This window comes from Podarcis tiliguerta (assembly GCF_965153285.1).
Source record: "Podarcis tiliguerta genome assembly, chromosome: 1".
Taxonomy (NCBI): Eukaryota; Metazoa; Chordata; class Lepidosauria; order Squamata; family Lacertidae; genus Podarcis; species Podarcis tiliguerta.
Window position 1 is genome coordinate 11,595,223 of NC_139534.1, and position 22,951 is coordinate 11,618,173.

A 22,951-nucleotide genomic window follows, 5' to 3' on the forward strand; every position below is an offset into this window, starting at 1 on the left:
TGCCTTCAGATTTCTTCTAAATGTCAGGTAGTTGTTTATCTCTTTGACATCTGATAGGAGGGCGTTACACAGGGCGGGCGCCACTACCGAGAAGGCCCTCTGCCTGGTTCCCTGTAGCTTTGCTTCTCGCAATGAGGGAACCTCAGCGTCCGGGCAGAATGATGGGGGTGGAGACGCTCCTTCAGGTATACAGGACCGAGGCCGTTTAGGGCTTTAAAGGTCAACACCAACACTTTGAATTGTGCTTGGAAACGTACTGGGAGCCGATGTAGGTCTTTCAAGACCGGTGTTATGTGGTCCCGGTGGCCACTCCCAGGTTAAGCTGCCGCACTCTGGATTAGTTGTAGTTTCTGAGTTACCTTCAAAGGTAGCCCCACATAGAGCACATTGCAGTAGTCCAAGCGAGAGATAACCAGAGCATGCACCACTCTGGCAAGACAGTCAGAGAAATGTCCATATCTTTGCGAACAGTATGCTGCTTATATGCAATATTAATTTTACCCCCTCAGGAGGTGTTTAAGGAGCGGATCGGTTATGCCCATATATTTGAGGTCCTAAAATCTATGGGTCAGCCATCACGGGAACTGCTTGAAGAACTTTTGAATATGGTGAGACATCTGCTTGTTATGGAAATTTCTAAAATAGTCGGTTGCAGCCAAAACAACGGAAGATTCTTGGTGGCAGAGCCTAACAGATTTACTGTACCATAAGCTTTTTATGACCTAAAGTCCATTTTGTCCTGTGCTTGAAACCATTTGCCACAACTTGCTACACACATGCATATACACATGTGAGTGTAGAGAAAACTAGGCAGTGTTAGGTTCATGGTGTTTTTTTGCAAAGTCAAAATGCACACAAAAGGAAATGGTGACCAATTCTTGTTTCTTATCGTATATACAGACGGCTGTAGAAATACCCCAGAGCCTTTTGATTTCATTTATACTTAATATTTTCTCTCTCTCTTTTTCTGTCTCTCTGTAATACATGCTCACATATACCGTATTTTTTGCTCTATAAGGCTCACCTTTTCCCTCCTAAAAAGTAAGGGGAAATGTGTGTGCGTCTTATGGAGTGAATGCAGGCTGTGCAGCTATCTTAGAAGCCAGAACAGCAAGAGGGATTCCTGCTTTCACTGCGCAGCGATCCCTCTTGCTGTTCTGGCTTCTGAGATTCAGAATATTTTTTTTCTTGTCTTCCTCCTCCAAAAACTAGGTGCGTCTTATGGTCTGGTGCGTCTTATAGAGCGAAAAATACGGTATGTTGTGGAAATGAGCTTTAATTTGCAAATAAATTACTATCCAATAATTTCTAGAGCCCAAGTTACTCTGTTTCAGCAGAAATCTTTGTGGCACGTGAAAGAGACGCTGGCTTTATGTTAGCATAAGCTCTTGTCTAGTGCCATTCGCTCGTGGACTCCATGAAAGTCAGTGGCAGCCTTAAGCCACACAAAAATCTGCAGGTCTTTCAGGTGCCGCAAACTCTCCTGTTGCTGCTGTTGCCGCTGTTCCCGTTAGCTTCTGGTAACCATTCCGTTTCCTTTCCACAAAGGCCGTTGAAGGTGAGCACGCGTCCGTTGGGCTGCTGGGCATAAGCAACGTCCAGCCCTTGTTGCTGTTGATTCAGTGGCTCCCAGAGCTCGAGTCGCACGATCTCCAGGTCCTCATCTCAAGCTTGCTGAAGCGAATTTGCTGCATCAACCGGCAGAGCCGGGCTGTCTGTGTCAATACGAACATGGTCATCCGCATCGTGGAGACCCTCGGCCAACACACCCTGCTCCACGGAGCCTGCGCCGAGAACCTGATCGTCCTCTTGGGCTCTCTGGGGAGCCAGTCGATGAGCTCCGAAGAACTCCACCAGCTCATTCGGCTGCTGAGGACTAAGGACCCCAAACAGACGCACCCTTACGTTGTCCCGGTGATGCGCGCAATTCTGACGATGGCTCGGAAGCAGGGCCTGGATAGCGCCTTGCAGTATTTCGACCTCTCCCACAGCATGGCGGGCATCGCCGTCCCACCTATTCACAAGTGGCCGGGTTCTGCCTTTGCTTTCAGCGCTTGGCTGTGCCTGGACCAAGAACAAACGACTCCTGGTGCCAGCGGCAAGGGGCCCAAGCGGAAACAGCTCTACAGGTATGGCGACTGCCATGGCGGGAAAGAGGGGGAATTGCCAGATCTGTGGCAACTGGCAAGGAAGCTGAGGTTCACGTGCTTTTTTGATGCCCTTTTGAACAGCCGTGGGCTTGACTTCCTCTACATGGCAACATAGCTGATCTTAGTTTTAAGCAGCCCCTTTGCACAGCCAATTAACGTTAAGGAAGAAGCCTGTTGCGGGTTTTGGAAGGCGGGGGAGAGTGGGAAAGCTTTGTAAGTAATAATAATAATAATAATGATAATAATAATTTATTATTTGTACCCCGCCCATCTGGCTGGGTTTCCCCAGCCACTCTGGGCGGCTTCCACAGAGACCAAAAATACACTAAAATGTCACACATTAAGGGCTGCCTTAAGATGTCTTCTAAATGTCAGGTAGTTATTTATCGCTTTGACATCTGATGGGAGGGCGTTCCACAGGGCGGGCACCACTACCGAGAAGGCCCTCTGCCTCGTTCCCTGTAACTTCACAGGGGAACTTCTCACAGTGAGGGAACTGCCAGAAGGCCCTCGGTGCTGGACCTCGGTGCTGGACCACTTTAGCTAATGGGGCTTCCTGCTGCCGCCGCACCGCCAGAGCACAATTTCTGTTCTTATCCTGAAGCAAAGTTCTTAACCTGAAGCACTGTTTCTGGGTTAGCGGAGTCTGGAACCCGAAGCGTATGTAACCTGAGGTACCGCTGTACTGTTGTCTGTGCCTGGGATTTAACATAGTGTTGGTGAGGATTGCCACCTATTGAAATACATATTGTATACTCAGTTCACTGTGTATTTAAAAGAACAATTTCCCAAGTAATCCTGGCTGAAGTCTGCTTAGTTTCCGAGGTTGTCTAATGGAAGTTCAGCACAAAGTGAAATGATATAATAATAATAATAATAATAATAATAATAATAATTATTATTATTATTATTATTATTATTAATTTGTACCCCGCCCATCTGGCTGGGTTTCCCTAGCCACTCTGGGCGGCTTCCAACAAAGATGAAAAATACACTAAAATGTCACATATTAAAAACTTCCCTGAACAGGGCTGCCTTCAGATGTCTTCTGAATGTCAGGTAGTTGTTTATCGCTTTGACATCTGATGGGAGGGCGTTCCACAGGGAGGGTGCCACCACCGAGAAGGCCCTCTGCCTGGTTCCCTGTAGCTTTGCTTCTCGCAATGAGAGAACCGCCAGAAGGCCCTCGGAGCTGGACCTCAGTGTCCGGGAAGAACGATGGGGGTGGAGACACTCCTTCAGTGTCTTTTGATGACCTTTGATGACCGCTAGTGTTTAGAAAGGAAACCCGCATTCTTCCCACAGTGAAATTATAGACAAGCAGCCAGAGCTCAGTAGTAGAGTCATCCGGTACCTTGTATGTAGAAGGACACTGCCAGGTATTTAGAAGCATTAAACATTGCTAGATAACAGGAAGGATTTAAGTGGCTGGGTAGTTCAGTGCTTTGCAATCGGCAGGCATGGAAGGCCGATTTGTGATTTGAGGACCCGATCCCCGCTTGGGGGAATAAAGACACGTGGACACAGTGTATAAGGTTAATGGGCAAGAAAAGGCCACAACTTTATTGATTACAGCATGTGAGAAGGTTTGGCTTAGGCATTGGACCACAGAAGATTTGACTCCACCCACTCGGAGAGGGGTGAGTCTGAAGAGGGGTTAACCACTAGACGGGGGAGCCTGTTGATGCTAATACAACTATAAGCTGTCCCCTGATGTCACCGGGGGTCGTGCCATGGCCCCCCGCCACACAGGGCATCGGACAGGATCCACGACCGCCAGATTCCTTTAACGGAATACCCATAAGTGATGGGGTAGGCGATGGCCACACCTTGCCCTTCCGTACACCAACAACACATTCCAATGCCTAACCGCCAAATACCAAGAAAGTTGTGACGATTGCTACGAGGTAGGCGGAAAAAACCAAAAGGCCGGGGCCAATTTGCCAGTTGGAATAAATTCCTACCAGCTCCCCTGGGCAACCTGGGCGACCAACTATGGGTCCATAGCAAGGTCATGAGAAGAGCTAAGCCTTAAAGGGAGTGGTGGGTGGGTGACTCGAGGTGGCAGGATGGCTGGCGCGGCTGCATTTGAGCAACAAACCATGCCCCCACCAAGGCCCCCGGTTGGGTGCTCAACCGGGGGCATGGCACACCAGCCATGTGAGTGGAGCAGGGGGCAGAACGCCCCCTGCGTGATGTGGGAATAGTTTCCCGCTCACAACACCTCCCCTCTGGAAGGAGGAGAGGCCTTAGCAGACTGCCTCGGCCTTTGAGAATTTCTTCTCATTAGAAACAGTAGCCTATGTTCTACTATGGTGCAATTTTTTAAATATGTTTATAAGGTCCTAATTTATCTCCTCGCTACTTTCTCTACACTTGGGTAACTCAGTTGAATTTTCTGTTTCACTTTTGATGGCGGAGGGCAGACTTAAGATTACAGAAACTCTATTTAAGTTTCTCACTGTTTCTCATCAAAAGTTTCTCATCAAAACAAGACAATGACTGATAAAGGGAAGATAAGCTCTGAGTCAAGACTATCTGTATTCTCAAATGATTTTTGATCCTAGATTTTCTTATCCTTTTATTTAAAAGGCACAATCTTTGGGGATGTATATTTTATTTCCCCCCTCTTCTGTGGCTGTCTTGATAACTTTTATATCACGTTTATGGTCCATAGAACACGTAAACTAAGCTACCTATAGAATTTCAGACAGCCTCAGTTAAACAGCATTTTACATAGCTCTGCTATGAGAGAGCTCCTCTCAGAAGTGGTTCCATGCTGAAATTGGTAGAATCTGAGAGATATCAAAATGACATGGTCTGCCTGGAAAGATAAGTACGCCCAGGTCTAAGATTGCCCTTCCATCTGAAATAATCAGCCTAGCTTCAAATGAGCCTGGGGGGGCCACAGGCCTTGTGGAGACAATTCTAACTCATTGCAAAAGAAATGTTTATTATTATCTGCCAATGTGTGCCTCCGAAGAGCTGACCATATTCATTAAATATCTATCTATCTATCTGTAGCTTTTTTACAGGCAACGGAACAGGGTTTGAGGCATTTATTACGTGTTCAGGAATGCTAGTGGTTGCCGTGTGTACAAAGAAGGAATATGCGACCGTGATGCTGTCGGATCATTGCTTCTGTGATTCTCTGTGGGTAAGAGAGACTGCTTCAGCTGACCTTGTTGTAATGCAATAGGTAAAGGGACCCCTGACCATTAGATCCAGTCGTGACCGACTCTGGGGTTGCGGCGCTCCTCTCGCTTTATTGGCCGAGGGAGCCGGCGTACAGCTTCCAGGTCATGTGGCCAGCATGACTAAGCCGCTTCTGGCGAACCAGAGCAGCGCACGGAAACGCCGTTTTACCTTCCCACCAGATTTACCTATTTACTTGCACTTTGACATGCTTTCAAACTGCTAGGTTGGCAGGAGCTGGGACCGAGCAATGGGAGCTCACCCCGTCACGGGGATTTGAACTGCCAACCTTCTGATCGGCAAGTCCTAGGCTCTGTGGTTTAACCCACAGCTCCACCCGCATCCCTGTAATGCAATAGGACCCTTTTAAAAAGTGGACTTGGCTCTCTGTTGGTAGGCACTGGGAATTCCCTGTCAGGATAAGATAACTGACCAAGTTCAAATGACTGGCTTTCGGGTTAATGCAGAAAACCTTTCCCTGGATTCTCCATCCTCATGTCATCCCTTCCTTCCTATGTTCTTGGCATAGTGCAATTAAACCCATAAGTCTTCAATTAACCATAGTTCCCAACGATGTCCAACTTGAAAACTATGATCATTGGGTTTGGAGCGACATAAACTGGCTTCAGACCATGTTTTGAGATGCTGACTTGCTCCAGACTTCTCTTGGCTCAGATGTAACAGGAAACCATGGTTTATTATAGCTTGCCATTTTTTTGTTTATTCCGTTGTAATTGAAGACTGCATGTACGGACACAAAACTCTTTCATATCTTGCCTTCTTAAGCAAAGATATTATTATCTGAAGGCAGTCATGATGTAAAGATGTAACCACGTCCTTGCCATCCCCAAGTCTCACTAATCTAGTCTGTGTAGGTCGCAATTCAGCAGCTAAAAAAGCCAATGCAATTCTGGGCTGCATCAATAGGAGTATAGCATCTAGATCAAGGGAAGTAATAGTGCCACTGTATTCTGCTCTGGTCAGACCTCACCTGGAGTACTGTGTCCAGTTCTGGGCACCACAGTTCAAGAAGGATACTGACAAACTGGAACGTGTCCAGAGGAGGGCAACCAAAATGGTCAAAGGCCTGGAAACGATGCCTTATGAGGAACGGCTAAGGGAGCTGGGCATGTTTAGCCTGGAGAAGAGGAGGTTAAGGGGTGATATGATAGCCATGTTCAAATATATAAAAGGATGTCACATAGAGGAGGGAGAAAGGTTGTTTTCTGCTGCTCCAGAGAAGCGGACACGGAGCAATGGATCCAAACTACAAGAAAGAAGATTCCACCTAAACATTAGGAAGAACTTCCTGATAGTAAGAGCTGTTCAACAGTGGAATTTGCTGCCAAGGAGTGTGGTGGAGTCTCCTTCTTTGGAGGTCTTTAAGCAGAGGCTTGACAACCATATGTCAGGAGTGCTCTGATGGTGTTTCCTGCTTGGCAGGGGGTTGGACTTGATGGCCCTTGTGGTCTCTTCCAACTCTATGATTCTATGATTCAATTTGGGGTGCCTGACTGTTGTTAAATCTGATTAAGATGAACCCATGGAGGCTCCTAAACTTTATTGCATTTCTTAGGTTAAATCAGTTCTCTAAAGGGTGCTTAGGAGTGTCTCTGCATGCGTTGTACCAATGATTTACAATGCTTGGATGGCGCAACATTCCTGGGTATAGGAAAGGTGAGAGGAATTTGAGCATGATAGGATAGAGATGCAAGACTTGCTCCTCAGAGAGCATTACCGTATTTTTTGCTCTATAGGACGCACCAGAGAATAAGATGCACCTAGTTTTGGGGGGATGAAAACAAGGGGGGGGAAATTTTGAATCCCAGAAGCCAGAACAGCAAGAGGGATCTGGCTTCTGGGATACTGTGTGGCTGTTCTGGCTTCTGGGATAACAGCGCCAAGCCTCTTCAGGGCAGCGGGATGAAGGTTCCCCCTGCCCGGAAGAGGCTAAGGCAGAAGTCAGGACAGGTGCCTCGCTGAAGGGGCGCTGTGCGGTTCTCCCTCTTTGCGCAGCGCCACTCCTTCGCAGGAGAGGCGCTGCGCAGAGAGGGAGAACTGTGCAGCGCCCCTTCAAGCGAAGCTGGAGAAGGAACAGAAGGAGATCCTTCTGTTCCTCCTCTGGCTTCCAGGACAGGCGCCTCGCTGAAGCTTTCCGCTACTCCCTGCAGCTTGTGGGGCTGGTGGTGGGGAAAGCCAAGCTTCCCTCCCCGCCAGCACGCAGCCTTCCCGCTGCTCCCCGCGCTTGTGGGGCTGGCGAGGGAAGCCCGGGTCCCCCCCCCCCAGCCCCAGGGACCACACATTCGCTCCATAAGACGCACAGACATTTCCCCTTAGATTTTAAGAGGGAAAAAGTGTGTCTTATGGAGCGAAAAATATGGTATGTCTCTCTCACACCAATGAGAAAATCTAGGTCTGTTCCTAGTGATCTGATAAGTAAGGTAAAGGTAAAGGTACCCCTGCCCGTACGGGCCAGTCTTGACAGACTCTAGGGTTGTGCGCCCATCTCACTCAAAGAGGCCGGGGGCCAGCGCTGTCCGGAGACACTTCCGGGTCACGTGGCCAGCGTGACAAAGCCGCATCTGGCGAGCCAGAGCCGCACACGGAAACACCGTTTACCTTCCCGCTAGTAAGCGGTCCCTATTTATCTACTTGCACCCGAGGGTGCTTTCGAACTGCTAGGTTGGCAGGCGCTGGGACCGAACAGCGGGAGCGCACCCCGCCGCGGGGATTCGAACCGCCGACCTTTCGATCGGCAAGCCCTAGGCACTGAGGCTTTAACCCACAGCGCCACCCGCGTCCCATCTGATAAGTAATCTACTGCAATTGTTTATTTTATTTCTTTCATGGAGATGGATGCATATAGATAGATAATGTTCCTGGGTGCAAAATCTAGCAACAATCAGCCACTTGTAACTCCTCCATAGAATTAGTAATGATGATGACTAAACAATATTATCATTTTTTTTCAACAGCACAACATAAGCATTGTTCATATGCCTGGAAAGAGGCCCTTCGGTCAAAGCCTTATATATATTTACGTGAATGGACAGCAGAAGATCTCGGCGCCCCTCAGATTTCCTGCCATGAATGAAGTAAGTCTGTGCTTTTGTCACACCTCACTTTCCCCCTGCATAGAATATGGACCTTTAGCTTTCATTGTGGATGCATAAAGAAAAAAACTATGCAACAAGTGAGTTTGTCACATCAGCTTTTGTTTACTGACTATGGTTGCCTCTAAACTGGATAGTCAAGGAAGATTCTCCAAAATGATCAGCATGTTCTGAAAGTGGTAGTGAGATTATTAACTGAACCCTCAAAAGTGTAATACCTTTTATTACACCTGTACACCGATAATTACACTGGCTTCCAATAGGTTGTCAGGCTCAATGACCAGGGGTCATTTACCTTTACCTTTTACCTGTTAGGCTCAACTCAAATCTTGTGGTATTCTGCTCACAGAAGACTGTTTCTTTTTCTCTTCTTTTTCCCCTATTTCAAATGCTTTATTAGATCCAAATCAGTATAGCAAAAACCATCAGTGACTATTAAAGACAAAATAAAAAAAGCCATTCATTCCTTGATAGATACTTATTTGTTACATCATTTTGTAATAACGTGACCTCTGATCTTCCCATTATGTTCCTGAATTTGATTCCTTAAATACGCACTTGACTGTATTTTCTTCATATTGTTTAGCTTACTTAAAATTATATAAAGTCGTCGTATTTACACACAGAAACTCAATCAAAGCCTGCCAGCAGATTAATATTTTGACAGTGTTCTTTTACATAGGTAAAGGTAAAGGGACCCCTGACCATTAGGTCCAGTCGTGGACAACTCTGGGGTTGCGGCACTCATCTCGATCTGTAGGCCGAGGGAGCCGGTATTTGTCCGCACAGTTTTTCTGGGTCATGTGGCCAGCATAACTAAGCTGCTTCTGGTGAACCAGAGCAGCGCACGGAAATGCCGTTTACCTTCCCACCAGAGCGTTACCTATTTATCTACTTGCACTTTGATGTGCTTTCGAACTGCTAGATTGGCAGGAGCTGGGTCCGAGCAACGGGAGCTCATCCTGTTGCGGGGATTCGAACCGCCGACCTTTTGATCAGCAAGCCCTAGGCTCTGTGGTTTAGACCACAGCGCTACCCGCGTCCCTTTTTTTACATAGACTGTGTATATATCCCACTGTTTCAGCAAGTGGAATCTTCTTTGAATGGAAGGGGAAGGAAGTTTCCCCCCCCACTTATCTCCCCTTCACCTGCTCTAGAATGGTTGAGGGATGTCTTTGAGGAGCTGGGACAATTGTGTGAGCCATGGGGACCTGCAGGAGAAATGTGAGCATTTGTGAAAATCACCTCCTACCTCCTTCTGTTGACAGACAGAAGTCTCTGCTGCCTTTGAGGGAAGGGGGCAGCAATTGGTACAACCTTTGAAACTTTGCAGCGAAATAACCTGACATACCGTATTTTTCGCCCCATAGGGCACACCGCCCCATAGGACGCACCTAGTTTTTTTGGGGGGGAAATAAAGAACCCCCCCCCCAGGCGCGGGGCTGGCGTGGGGGAAGCCCGAGCTTCCCCCGACCCCAGCCCCGAGAACAGCCTGCTATCCGCAAGCCTAGGGAGCCTGGCAGGAAGTCGTGCCGGTCTCCCCAGGCTTGCGCAGAGCTGCGCGAAGCCCGGGACTGCAGGCAGCTCTGCGCAGCCCTCGGGAGACCGGCGTGACTTCACGCCGGGCTCCCGAAGGCTGCGCAGAGCACACACATTTCCCCTTCATTTTTGGAGGGGGAAAAGTGCGTCCTATGGGGCGAAAAATACGGTAGTAAAAAAGGGGTGTGTGCGCACGAGGTTTAAAGGCTGGTAAAGTTTTGTTTATCAATTAAAAGTTTCATTGAGGCTTTCAAATTCCATAGTGGAACACACAAGGAAAAAATAATAAGCACCTGTAAAATAAACCAAAGCACAAGAGCGTAAGAGTGTATATCTTTTATACATATGTATCACAAAAGACAACAATCTCTGTTACAGCAAACTTCAAGTTAAAACCGCTGATGTCTCAGTAAAAAGTCGATCCAAACTTTTTTTTGAGAGAGAGTTTGGTCACACTAAAGACCAGCCTAAAGTTTTTTATGGCCTTTGACATAAAATTCACACATAATCAATGTTTTTTTTCCTGGGGGTGTGCATTTTGTGAATCTAAGTTTGGCCTCGTTGAGGGGCAGTATTTCAATACGAGTAGGAAAATAAGAGTACCCCTGAACATTTTTTATAGAAATTTAGCACCGCACATAATTGATACGTGTTTGTATGTGTACATATACCTATATGAAATTTTATTAAAGATATTTTACCCTGCCTTTGTATTAAAATGCTCAAGGCAGCTTACAGTCATTTAAAAGACAACTTAAAAAAACAAGAAACAAAAGCCGTAGCTCATAACCAGTGGCAAGAGACAGGAGATAAAACTATTTGAAATTAGCAGGCTAAGGTGATTAAAGGTAACACTTGAGAGGCCAAATGTTTGTCAAAAGACCGAGTTCTTCACGCAGTGATAATTTTGGCCCTTTATGGCTATCTGTTTGTATGTGCCAAACTGCATTCAATTTACTAATTTGTGATGTGTGTGGTTTTTTTTTTTTTTTTTGCAACATGGGTGAAATTCTCCAGTCTTTTACTTCATGCTGCATTGGTTCTGCTGGTCAAAGGACAACTACTCCACCACCATCCCAGATCCCAGATCCGCCTTTTTCATCCCCTGCTCTTCCCCATCGGACGTCGCTCGGCGGTATTCTCAGCCCAGGCAGCTGGAGTGGGCTGCTGGGCAAGCCAGAACACATCACGAAGCTGATCTCGGCAGGAACGCAGGACAGCGAGTGGGGATGCCCTACCTCTCTCGAAGGCCAGCTTGGATCAGTTATCATATTTCATGAAGCCTTGCAGCCTACTCATGTGAAAGCGTTGTATCTGGCAGGTGAGCATTCCGAAGTGCAGTTTGGTTTTTCAAATTAAAATTTTGCAGAGATACATCAAACATAAATAATCAAAAACAGGATTACAAGGAATCTGCTGGATTTCCTCCCCTTTGTGGGTCCTGTTGTTAATCATTTCCTTCTGCATCTTTTTACAATAGTCCAAATCTTTTACATCTCCATTGTATCCATAATTCACCCTTAAACTACAAATGATACTCCAATCCTACTAACAATTTTAACTGTTCACAATGGTCTTTAAGATAAGTTATAAATTTCCCCCATTCCTTATGAAAACTTTGGCCTTCCTGATTTTTTATTCTTCTGGTATTTTAGCCATTTCAGCATAGTCCATCAACTTCATCCGCCATTCTTCTCTGATAGGGACTTTAGCTGCTTTCCATCTCTGGAAAGTGCAGTTTACTTTGGGTATTTCGACCCCGCTTCTGTTGTTCTTAAGTTTTAGTCTGCCTAGGAATCTCTTTTGTTTCCAGTTGCTATGGCCTATTATTAATAATAATAAGTAATTAAATTTCTATACTGCCCTTCATCTGAGGGTCACAGGGCGGTTTGCAAGGCTCTGAACTGACGTAGTTGCTAACCCTGTCTAGTCCCTGCTTTTATAAAGGTTAAAGGTGAAGGGACCTCTGACCATTAGGTCCAGTTGTGACTGACTCTGGGGTTGCAGCGCTCATCTCGCTTTAAAGGCCAAGGAAGCCGGCGTATAGCTTCCGGGTCATGTGGCCTGCATGACTAAGTCGCTTCTGGCGAACCAGAGCAGCGCACTGAAACGCCGTTTACCTTCCCGCTGGAGCGGTACCTATTTATCTTCTTGCACTTTGACGTGCTTTCGAACTGCTAGGTTGGCAGGATTTATAAAGGCTAATTTGCCCCAATTTAGTCTCATTTGTTTTCTCTGCCTTCTTATTTTTTGCTAACTTTACCTCTCACGGAAATGTGTGTTCATAAACACACGCACACAGTTCTGCGATTTGCCCTTGATTTTCTCCCATGCTTCCTAACTAGCTTCACACTCATATTACAAATGGAACTCTGGTTACGCTTTAGCCGTGTGTGTCATCTGTGCCAATAGTAGACTGAGCACAGTAAAGTTGGCAAATGGAATGGGCATCTGTATTACTATCCCATTAAGTAACCACTGAGCCTCTTGGGCTTGCCGATCAGAAGGTCGGCAGTTCGAATCCCTGCGATGGGGTGAGCTCCCATTCCTCTGCCCCAGCTCCTGCCAACCTAGCCGTTTGAAAGTACGCCAGTGCAAGTAGATAAATAGGTACCGCTGCGGCGGGAAGGTAAATGGCATTTCTGTGCACTTTGGTTTCCGTCACGGTGTTCTGTTGTGCCAGAAGTTTAGTCCTACTGGCCACATGACTTGGAAAGCTGTCTGTGGACAAATGCCGGCTCCCTCGGCCTGAAAGCAAGATGTGCGCTGCAACCCCATAGTCGCCTTTGACTGGACTTAACCGCCCAGGGGTCCTTTCCCTTTTTACTTAGGTGTGAACCACATTGGTGACAAATATCATGAATGAAATAGTTGCTTCCATTTAGAGAACTCGTAAAACCTTTTATTGGCATCACACACAACATCCGAAACAAAACAAATCAATACAGAATTACCACTTCCCCAGTGACACGAAACATTTGCTGAAAGAAAGGAGGCAGAGCAGTCTATCGTCACATCTCTTGGTCTTCAGGGAGATCAGACGTCTGCAGTGTATTTCGACGACAAAAAACCAAATAGAGATATTTAGCCACTAACTTGGTGAGCTTCTGATCATTCCCCAGTAATAGAAAATGTATGACCTCTGACTCTGGATTCCATTTGGGGATACAGAGTTGATCTAGAAATTGCCGGCAGAGATCAGCATATAGTTTACAATTGAGAGCCATATGTGTAAGGGTTTCCACCAGGTGGTCTTCGCATGGGCAAGTTCTTTCTCCTTCCACCCTGCCTGAGAACCATCCCCAAAGGAGGTTGGATGGATTTGAATTAAACCTGGCCAGCGAAAATGCCCTTCTTTCTTGAGGGTTAAGCAGAAATTCAAGGTAATTATGCTTAGTTTCATGTGCCCAAGAAAGTTGAAAATAAAGAGGGGAACGGTTATTTATTTATTTCAAAACCACACGTGTCATCCCCCACCCCCTTTCTTCTGTTTTCATCTGCATTTGGGCTGTTATATACCATATTTTTTGCTCTATAAGACTCACTTTTTCCTTCCTAAAAAGTAAGGGGAAATGTGTGTGCGTCTTACGGAGCGAATGCAGGCTGCGCAGCTATCCCAGAAGCCAGAACAGCAAGAGGGATTGCTGCTTTCCCTGCGCAGCGATCCCTCTTGTTGTTCTGGCTTCTGGGATTCAGAATATTTTTTTTTCTTGTTTTCCTCCTCCAAAAACTAGGTGCGTCTTGTGGTCTGGTGCGTCTTATAGAGCAAAAAAATATGGTATTTTGTCTGTCTAGCTTCATACCACTTGTTACATACATACTATGGGGCCAGTGGCCTCAGAGAGAGAGATGAACTTCCACATTTGCTTCAAAAGAAACATCCAGCCAGGCTGGAGGAACAGGGAGGGTGTGTGTGTGTGTGTGGAAATGGTCATGAGATGTGAGACACATTGAGATGCGCCTTCAGCTCTCTCGATAGGCAGTCTGCATGGCAGCTTTGTTTCTTCACATGGATCTCTCTTGCTAGATTGGGGAGTAGGTGTTAAGTCAGGCTGTCAGCACAAATGTTAAACCTATTGTGGCTTTTTGTGTCTCTCTCTCCCCCCCCCCCCCCCCCAATATTTTGAAGGTCCGAACTGCTTAACTCCATGGAAATCTCAAGAATCCGAAACAGCCGATTTGCCCAGTAAAATGCTTCTTCATTATACTCCCAAGGTAGGGACTCCATTTTTCCTGTAGTTTTGCTTTGATGGCTTTAGAAGAGGATTATACAAATATGGTGAGGATACCACCAGCTTTAGCCATGATAACTAAGCAGAATTTCTGTACAGTGGTGCCTTGGTACTCAAACGACTTGGAACCCAAACACTGCAAACCTGGAAGTAAGTGTTCTGGTTTGCAAACTTTTTTCAGAAGCCGAACGTGCTCTGTTTTGTGTGTTACACTTCTGATTTGAGCCCCACACTTTTTGAGTGTTACGCTGAGGTCTGTCTGGTTTTGCTGTTTATTGTGCATTTTTGTTTTAGCGGCTCTTTTTTGTGTTTGTTTTTGTGACTGTGTGGAGCCCAGTTCAGCTACTGATTGATTGATTGTGTCACTGCAGTACATTGTTTATTGCTTTCATTTTATGGATCGATGGTCTCATTAGATAGTAAAATTCATGTTAAATTGCTGTTTTAGGGGTTGCTTTTAAAAGTCTGGAACGGATTAATTTATTTTGCGTTGCTTTCTATGGGAAAGCACGCCTTGGTTTTGGAATGGACTTCTGGAACAGATTAAGTTTGAGAACCAAGGTACCACTGTATTGCGCCTGAGCTTATTTGTTGAAGAGTGCTTAGCTCATTTTCTCCTATTTTTCGGACAGGCTTGCAGAAGCCCAATATGCCTTGACCTTTCCCCCAATCTTCTACATGGAAGGCTAACAGGGAACAAAGTGGTGAATTGGGACATCAAGGTAAACATCTCCAATGGCTTTGTAACGACTGTGGGATTCCATAAGGGTTTGGATTATATTATGTGTATGAGAAATGACCACCCAGAGAGCCAGTGTGGTGTAGTGGTTAAGAGCGGTAGACTCGTAATCTGGTGAACCGGGTTCGCTTCCTCGCTCCTCCACATGCAGCTGCTGGGTGACCTTGGGCTAGTCACACTTCTCTGAAGTCTCTCAGCCCCTCTCACCTCACAAAGTGTTTGTCGTGGGGGAGGAAGGGAAAGGAGAATGTTAGCCGCTTTGAGACTCCTTCGGGTAGTGATAAAGCGGGATATCAAATCCAAACTCTTCTTAACGTTTTGGTGGAGCTAATGGTCTCAATCCTCTCTCTCTCTCTCTCTCTCTCTCTGTGTGTGTGTGTGTGTGTGTTTCTAAGACCAAAGCAGGGTTGGGGAGAGTAGATGGAAAGCAAAAAACCTGGAAGGGGAGATCAGTAGAGATACCTTGGAGGTGCTTTACAAAGGGGTGCATAAAATCTTGACACTTTCCTAGCAATGTACCGTATTTTTTGCACCGTAACACTCACTTTTTTCCTCCTAGAAAGTAAGGGGAAATGTCTGTGCGTGTTATGGAGCAAATGCCTGTGGGTGGCGGGGCGGATCTGCTGCAGTCGTGAGCAGAGGATCCATGGTTCCCCTTCCTTCCCTCCTCCGTGGTTACAAAGCATGGATCCACATGGATCCTCAGGAGTTTTGCATTGGGCAACTCCAAACTCACTGTCAGATCACATGTCTGTGGCCACAGCATGAACCACAAAAATCATATATCCACTATTTCATTTAGAATATTTTTTTTCTTGTTTTCCTCCTCTAAAAACTACGTGCGTGTTATGGTCTGGTGCGTGTTATAGAGCGAAAAATACGGTAATCCTATGCAGGTCTATTTAGAAATAAGTCTTACTGTGTGTGTAAAGAATTGTGAGTTTCTAAAGGCAAGTCTGCGGTGCAACTTTCTGCAGTCACAGTAAGCAGGAAGAGCGTGTGTTGACTCTTGACATCTGGGTTGTAGTTTCTCCCAATTGGGGCAGGGGTGGCTCTGTGGTCTAAACCACTGAGTCTTTTGGGCTTGCCAATCAGAAGGTTGGCGGTTCGAATCCCCATGACAGGGTCAGCTCCCATTGCTTTATCCCAGCTTTCTGTCAACCTAGCAGTTCGAAAGCACGCCATTGCAAGTAGATAAATAGGTGCCGCTGCGGCGGGAAGGCAGACAGCGTTTCTGTGCGCTCTGGTTTCCGTCACGGTGTTCTGTTGCGCCAGAAGCAGCTTAGCCATGCTGGCTACATGACTCGGAAAAGCTATCTGTGGACAAACGCCGGCTCCCTTGGCCTGAAAGCGAGATGAGCCCCTTTGACTGGCCTTAACTGTCCAGGGGTCCTTTACCTTTTTACCTTTACCTAGATTCTACCACAGGGGACGCGGGTGGCGCTGTGGGTAAAACCTCAGCGCCTAGGACTTGCCGATCGCATGGTCGGCGGTTCGAATCCTCGCGGCGGGATGAGCTCCCGCCGTTCGGTCCCAGCTCCTGCCCACCTAGCAGTTCGAAAGCACCCTTAAGTGCAAGTAGATAAATAGGTACCGCTTTATAGCGGGAAGGTAAACGGCGTTTCCGTGTGCTGCGCTGGTGCCGGTTCGCCAGAGCAGCTTCGTCACGCTGGCCACGTGACCCGGAAGTGTCTGCGGACAGCGCTGGCTCCCGGCCTCTAGAGTGAGATGAGCGCACAACCCTAGAGTCTGTCAAGACTGGCCCGTACGGGCAGGGGTACCTTTACCTTTACCTAGATTCTACCAAATGTTCAGAGGATTGGTGTAGCATCTGACCTGCCATATTGCCCAATGGAGGGTTAAGAAGTTAATTCATTAACCTGTAAAGTACGTGGTAGTTTCAGCATCTCTGCTTACTTTCTCTTCTGGAATCAGGTTATTATTTGAGAGAAACAAATAATTGAGGAGAAGACAAAACCTGCCTCTCACTCTAGATTACGGGGACCAAAGTGGTACGAGATGGGGGAAAGTTTTGCCTCTGCTTCCATGGCATCCCCACTTGCAGCCCCATACATTTCCCACAAATAAATCCAATGCTTTTAGGAATAATAATAATAATAATAATAATAATAATAATAATAATAATAATAATTTTTTATTTATACCCCACCCATCTGGCTGAGTTTCCCCAGCCACTCTGGGCAGCTCCCAATCGAGTGTTAAAAAACAATACAGTATTAAATATTAAAAACTTCCCTAAACAGGGCTGCCTTCAGATGTCTTCTAAAAGTAAGATAGCTGCTTATTTCCTTGACATCTGATGGGAGGGCGTTCCACAGGGCGGGTGCCACTACCGAGAAGGCCCTCTGTCTGGTTCCCTGTAACCTCACTTCTTGCAATGAGGGAACCGCCAGAAGGCCCTCGGCGCTGGATCTCAGTGTCTGGGCTGAACGATAGGGGTGGAGACGCTCCTTCAGGAATACAGGGCTGAGGCTGCTTAGGGTGCAGACAGAAAGCAGGGTGCAGTGTGATTTGCTATTAACCTCCACATCTATATAGTATTTGCAGCTTGTTTCAGAAACTCACAAGAATCCCAATTCATTTGCAGTCGAAGATCTTTACCAAAGCTCTTTGGTTGTTGATTTCCAAACACTGACTACGTATTCCTCTTCCCATCCCTTCTGTCTCCCCCCTCTCTTCCTTAAGGATATGATCAACTGCGTTGGTGGACTGAATGTGCTGTTTCCTCTGCTAGAACAGATCAGCTACCTCGATGGGCAACTACCTGAGAGGCTTGATGTGGAATCGGTTGCTCCTGAATTGCAGACACCTGTAGAAGGAGATTGGGTGGTGTTAACCTCCACCAAGGCTTCGGGTAAGGCAAGAACTGCATGCATTGAGGCTTTTAAATAGCCTTTTTTATGAGCCCAAGGAAAAGCCATGGACCCAAACAACAAAACCTCTCTTGATCGTTTTCTTCTTCTACTTCCACAATTGCTTAGCAGAGCTAACATTTTTAGCTAAAGGCCTATATTCCTTCTTCCAGAGGCTCGTTTAGAGAAGAACATTGTTGCAACTTTCATCCTGATGATCAAGCACTTTATTCAAAGGCACCCAATCAACCAGGATAATCTTGTTCACTCGCATGGAGTCGCAACCTTAGGAGCCCTGTTGCAGAAGGTATGCAGCAACTACCAACATTTAATACTAGCAATTGTACTGAGTAGGATAGGTAAACCATAGTTTGTATATGTTTTCATTTTTGGTAGACAAGTGTTGCCGTGTCAGAGTCTCTGTTCACAAATATGTGCATTGTGAACCACAGTGAATCTATTGCTGTACAGGGTGAGTCTTTTAAAAGAGGCCCCGTGGAACATGCGCACTCTGTAGCCATGGGGCCACTTTTAAAGGACTCATCCTGTATATTCAAACCAGATATATTTTTCCACTGATCCATACCAAAGAACTCCAGCGTAGATCAGTGAAGTGCAATGAAAATGCTACGTAATTGTATATAATTTTTTAAATCAGATTTTCTGTTTTACAATTTCAAGTTCTCATTTTTACATCTTTAAGATATCAGTGACTTCCCTTCTCCTCTTTCCATGGTTCATTTTACATATCATAAATCCCTGCGTATTTTACAGAAACTATACCATTCAGTAATTCATTATTACATCTATCATAACTTATTTACACTGCTGAATCTATCTTAATGCTGCCAGCATTTTTAGCTGTACACAGTTATTTCCCATATACAGTGGTGCCCTGCAAGACGAATGCCTCGCAAGACGAAAAACTCGCTAGATGAAAGAGTTTTCCGTTTTTGAGTCATTCCGCAAGATGAGTTTCCCTATGGGCTTGCTTTTCGTCTTGCGAGTTCTTGCGAGTTTGTTTCCTTTTTCTTAAAGCCGCTAAGCCGTTAATAGCCGCTAAGCCGCTAATAGCCGTGCTTCGCAAGACGAAAAAACCGCAAGACGAAGAGACTCGCGGAACGGATTAATTTCGTCTTGCGAGGCACCACTGTATTCAATAAACGTTTTCCAATCATCTTTAAATGTATGTTCTTCTTGTTCTCTTATTCTATATGTTAAGTCTGCAAGCTACTCATATTCTATCAACTTAAGTTGCCAATCTTCTTTGGCTGGGACTTCGCTCGTTTTCCATTTTTGGGCTAACAAAACACAGGTTGCAGTAGTGGCATACATAAATAACCTTTTTGGACACCTGGGAATTTCAGTCTGAATTAGCCCCTGAAATGCTACAGAATTGGAACTCCCTGCCATTCATTAACATTAAGGGTGCACATATTAGCATTAGAGACTTGAATTTGATTTATTAAACTAAAGCTGTTATAAAAGGTAAAGGGACCCCTGACCATTAGGTCCAGTCGTGACCGACTCGGGGGTTGCGGCGCTCATCTTGCTTTATTGGCCAAGGGAGCAAGCGTACAGCTTCTGGGTCATGTGGCCAGCATGACTAAGCCGCTTCTGGCGAATCAGAGCAGCACACGGAAACGCCGTTTACCTTCCCGCCTATTTATTTACTTGCACTTTGATGTGCTTTCGAACTGCTAGGTGGGCAGGAGCTGGGACTGAGCAACGGGAGCTCACCCCGTCGCGGGGATTCGAACCGCCGACCTTCTGATTGGCAAGCCCTAGGCTCCGTGGTTTAACTCACAGCGCCACCCGCGTCCCTTCAAAGCTGTTATAGTCTATTGTAATAAAATTGCAAACCTGTGGGGAAAAGTGCAAATTCGGCTTGCGCACACCTCTTCTCTCAAGTCTCAAGTTGACTTCTTCCATGCAAACAAAACGGGTTGGTTTTTCTTGCTAAGAACACATTTGTCACGAAGCCTACTTACTTAAATACGCAGTCGCCATATTTGTTTTATAGTTTTGTAGAACATAAAGGGATAGACGTAAATTTATCTGGCTGTTTCTTAGGTGCCAAGCAGCTTAATGGATGTGAATGTCTTGATGGCCGTCCAGTTGTTGATAGAGCTGGTCTCTGTGGCGAAAAACGCACCCCTTCTGCAGCAGATGTATCAACACCTGCTTTTTGACTTCAGCATCTGGAATCGGGGAGACTTCCCGTTCCGAATCGGTGAGGCTAGCTGCTATTAAAATTAACTCTGAAACATTCCTGCACGTTATCATAATGCACTCGCCATATATATGAAAGGCTAGACTGACACCTGACCTGATGGGACATGTTGTGTTTGTAGGTCACATCCAGTACCTTTCTACAATTATCAAAGACAGTCGGAGGCTCTTCCGAAAAAAGTATGGCGTGCAGTTTTTGCTGGATACACTGAGGATCTATTATGGGTATGCAATCTTGCATGTTTCCTTAGCTTGTTGTGCATTTTAACTTTTATATGCTTTGATGTCTGGCAGTGAATTTTTCTCGATTTTATTGTTTTGTCTTAACCGCTCTGATGAGAGAGAGAGGGAGAGAGAGAAAATATATAAATATATTTACATATAAATATATAACTATATAAATATACACCGTATTTTTCGCTCTATAAGATGCACCAGACCATAAGACTCACCTAGTTTTTGGAGGAGGAAAACAAGAAAAAAAATATTCTGAATCTCAGAAGCCAGAACAACAAAAGGGATCGCTGCGCAGTGAAAGCAGCGATCCCTCTTGCTGTTCTGGCTTCTGGGATAGCTGCGCAGCCTGCATTCGCACCATAAGACGCACACACATTTCCCCTTACTTTTTAGGAGGGAAAAAGTGAGTCTTATAGAGCAAAAAATACGGTAAATATATAAATATATATATCTAGCTCTCTCAAACTGCCGACCTTCTGATTTATAAAGAGTGCAGGCCAGAAGGACATGTGCCACTGATTCAGTACTGCCATCTCCACAGGGACATAAATGTTTTTCGTGTGGAATCTTGTTGGAATCGTCCCTCAGGTACAGCCGAGGGCAATACGTTCAATCTTGTGAGAGTAAAAGCGCGTCTATATTTTAGAATTCCTAGGTTATGCATATAGGGTGCCAGAGAGTCAAAATGGGTAGGGGTAGCTGTTACATACAAAGAGGTAAATTATATACAAAGGGAGAAATGCTTTGGGAAAAGAAAACTGGAAGAACTAAGGGTCTGGCCTCTTTTGTATTCATAGTACGCCATCATTTTGATGAAGTCTTCTTTCCTTGTTTTTGTTAGAAACAGCTCTAAAGACAGTGACTTGGCGCCAGATGATCTTAAAACAATAAGAACATCTCTGTATGGATTAATAAAGTACTTCCTGAGCAAAGGTGGGGCGCATGAGGAAGTGCAGAGCATCATGGGCTATATAGCAGCCATCAACGATGAGGAGCAGGTATTTAGCATGCCTGTGTTAAACTACGGTTTCTTTTTTCTTGTCATTCTCTATTCCATCTTCAAAACGATGGGAGTGGGGGTGGGGGAAGAGATGTAATGCATGTTGTTCTTGTTTAGTCGTTTAGTCGTGTCCGACTCTTCGTGACCCCATGGACCAGAGCATGCCAGGCACTCCTGTCTTCCACTGCCTCCCGCAGTTTGGTCAAACTCATGCTGGTAGCTTCGAGAACACCATCCAACCATCTCGTCCTCTGTCATCCCCTTCTCCTTGTGCCCTCCATCTTTCCCAACATCAGGGTCTTTCCCAGGGAGTCTTCTCTTCTCATGAGGTGGCCAAAGTATTGGAGCCTCAGCTTCATGATCTGTCCTTCCAGTGAGCACTCAGGGCTGATTTCATTAAGAATGGATAGGTTTGATCTTCTTGCAGTCCATGGGACTCTCAAGAGTCTCCACCACCACCACCATTCAAAAGCATCAATTCTTCGGCGATCAGCCTTCTTTATGGTCCAGCTCTCACTTCCATACATCACTACTGGGAAAACCATAGCTTTTCCTATACGGACCTTTGTTGGCAAGTTGATGTCTCTGCTTTTTAAGATGCTGTCTCGGTTTTTCATTGCTTTCCTCCCAAGAAGCAGGCGTCTTTTAATTTCGTGGCTGCCGTCACCATCTGCAGTGATCATGGAGCCCAAGAAAGTAATGCGTTTAAATAATGATATATAGCATATTGCCTAAACCATCTGCTAAGTGCAAGTATTTCATATAAGATAACTGAGCCTCTATGTGTGACAGATGCAGTGCTGCAGCCTGTGGTTTGTAAATCCAGAGCACACTGCTGACTTGTGTAATTCTTTCCCCTTCCTCCAGAGCGAATTCCACCCTCCCTTCCATGCAGTGATCTAATCACAGCGCAGTGTTATCTCTGCAGCGGCACTAAGCAGGATTCACTTCTCAACCAGGGTTTGAAGTAGCTTTGCTAAACCTGGTTCAGCAGAACTTCCTCAGTGCAGGTTGCTATGCTAAACGAGGGATGAGGAATTAGATCTGGCCAGCTCGTTGGATCGAAAACTGGGGGCCCCTCCCTCCATGAGTCAGTTTGACTACCCACCTGTCAGGAACCTGGTACTGTATAAAGTCAGATGCTTCAACTTGAAAACCCATGGCTGCAAAGGAACACTCAGGAGCTCTCTCAATTTTTCATTTCTTCCTTTGCACCCTCAACTTGAATTCCAGCTGTGTCTGCAAAGGATGAATTTGGTAGTGCCTTCAGTTCTTCCTTCCCTACTTTAAAGTGGCACTTTTTGAATTTGGTGCATTTTACCGTTGCCAAAAAAGGGACGCGGGTGGCGCTGTGGTCTAAACCACAGAGCCTAGGACTTGCCGATCAGAAGGTCAGCGGTTCGAATCCCCGTGACGGGGTGAGCTCCCGTTGCTCGGTCCCTGCTCCTCCCAACCTAGCAGTTCGAAAGCACGTCAAAGTGCAAGTAGATAAATAGGTACCGCTCTGGCGGGAAGGTAAACGGCGTTTCCATGCGCTGACAAGTCCATAAGGGATCAAATACTTATTTCACTCATTATAATGCACATCAATCTCTGGCTTTTGTCTTCTGGGTTTCTGGGGGTTTTCCTGTTGTTATTCTG

At 45.9% G+C, this 22,951-nt stretch overlaps 1 protein-coding gene and 1 long non-coding RNA gene across 3 annotated transcripts in view; one reads left to right on the top strand and one right to left on the bottom strand.

Moving 5' to 3' along the window:
* Positions 1-22,951, top strand: part of NBEAL1 (neurobeachin like 1) — a 141,082-nt gene that overhangs the window by 60,757 nt on the left and 57,374 nt on the right. For both annotated transcript variants that reach the window (XM_083404486.1, XM_083404487.1), the window contains 12 exons: positions 510-608; positions 1,549-2,129; positions 5,175-5,307; positions 8,321-8,440; positions 11,015-11,318; positions 14,127-14,212; positions 14,862-14,951; positions 17,675-17,843; positions 18,015-18,148; positions 19,915-20,074; positions 20,196-20,298; positions 21,152-21,308. In XM_083404486.1, the coding sequence (XP_083260612.1) occupies positions 510-608; positions 1,549-2,129; positions 5,175-5,307; positions 8,321-8,440; positions 11,015-11,318; positions 14,127-14,212; positions 14,862-14,951; positions 17,675-17,843; positions 18,015-18,148; positions 19,915-20,074; positions 20,196-20,298; positions 21,152-21,308 (2,136 nt within the window). The remainder of the gene's footprint in view (positions 1-509; positions 609-1,548; positions 2,130-5,174; positions 5,308-8,320; positions 8,441-11,014; positions 11,319-14,126; positions 14,213-14,861; positions 14,952-17,674; positions 17,844-18,014; positions 18,149-19,914; positions 20,075-20,195; positions 20,299-21,151; positions 21,309-22,951) is intronic.
* Positions 18,903-22,951, bottom strand: part of LOC310665555 — a 38,521-nt gene continuing 34,472 nt past the window's right edge. Inside the window, exon 2 of the long non-coding RNA XR_014505520.1 lies at positions 18,903-18,991. This is a non-coding gene — a long non-coding RNA (uncharacterized lncRNA). The remainder of the gene's footprint in view (positions 18,992-22,951) is intronic.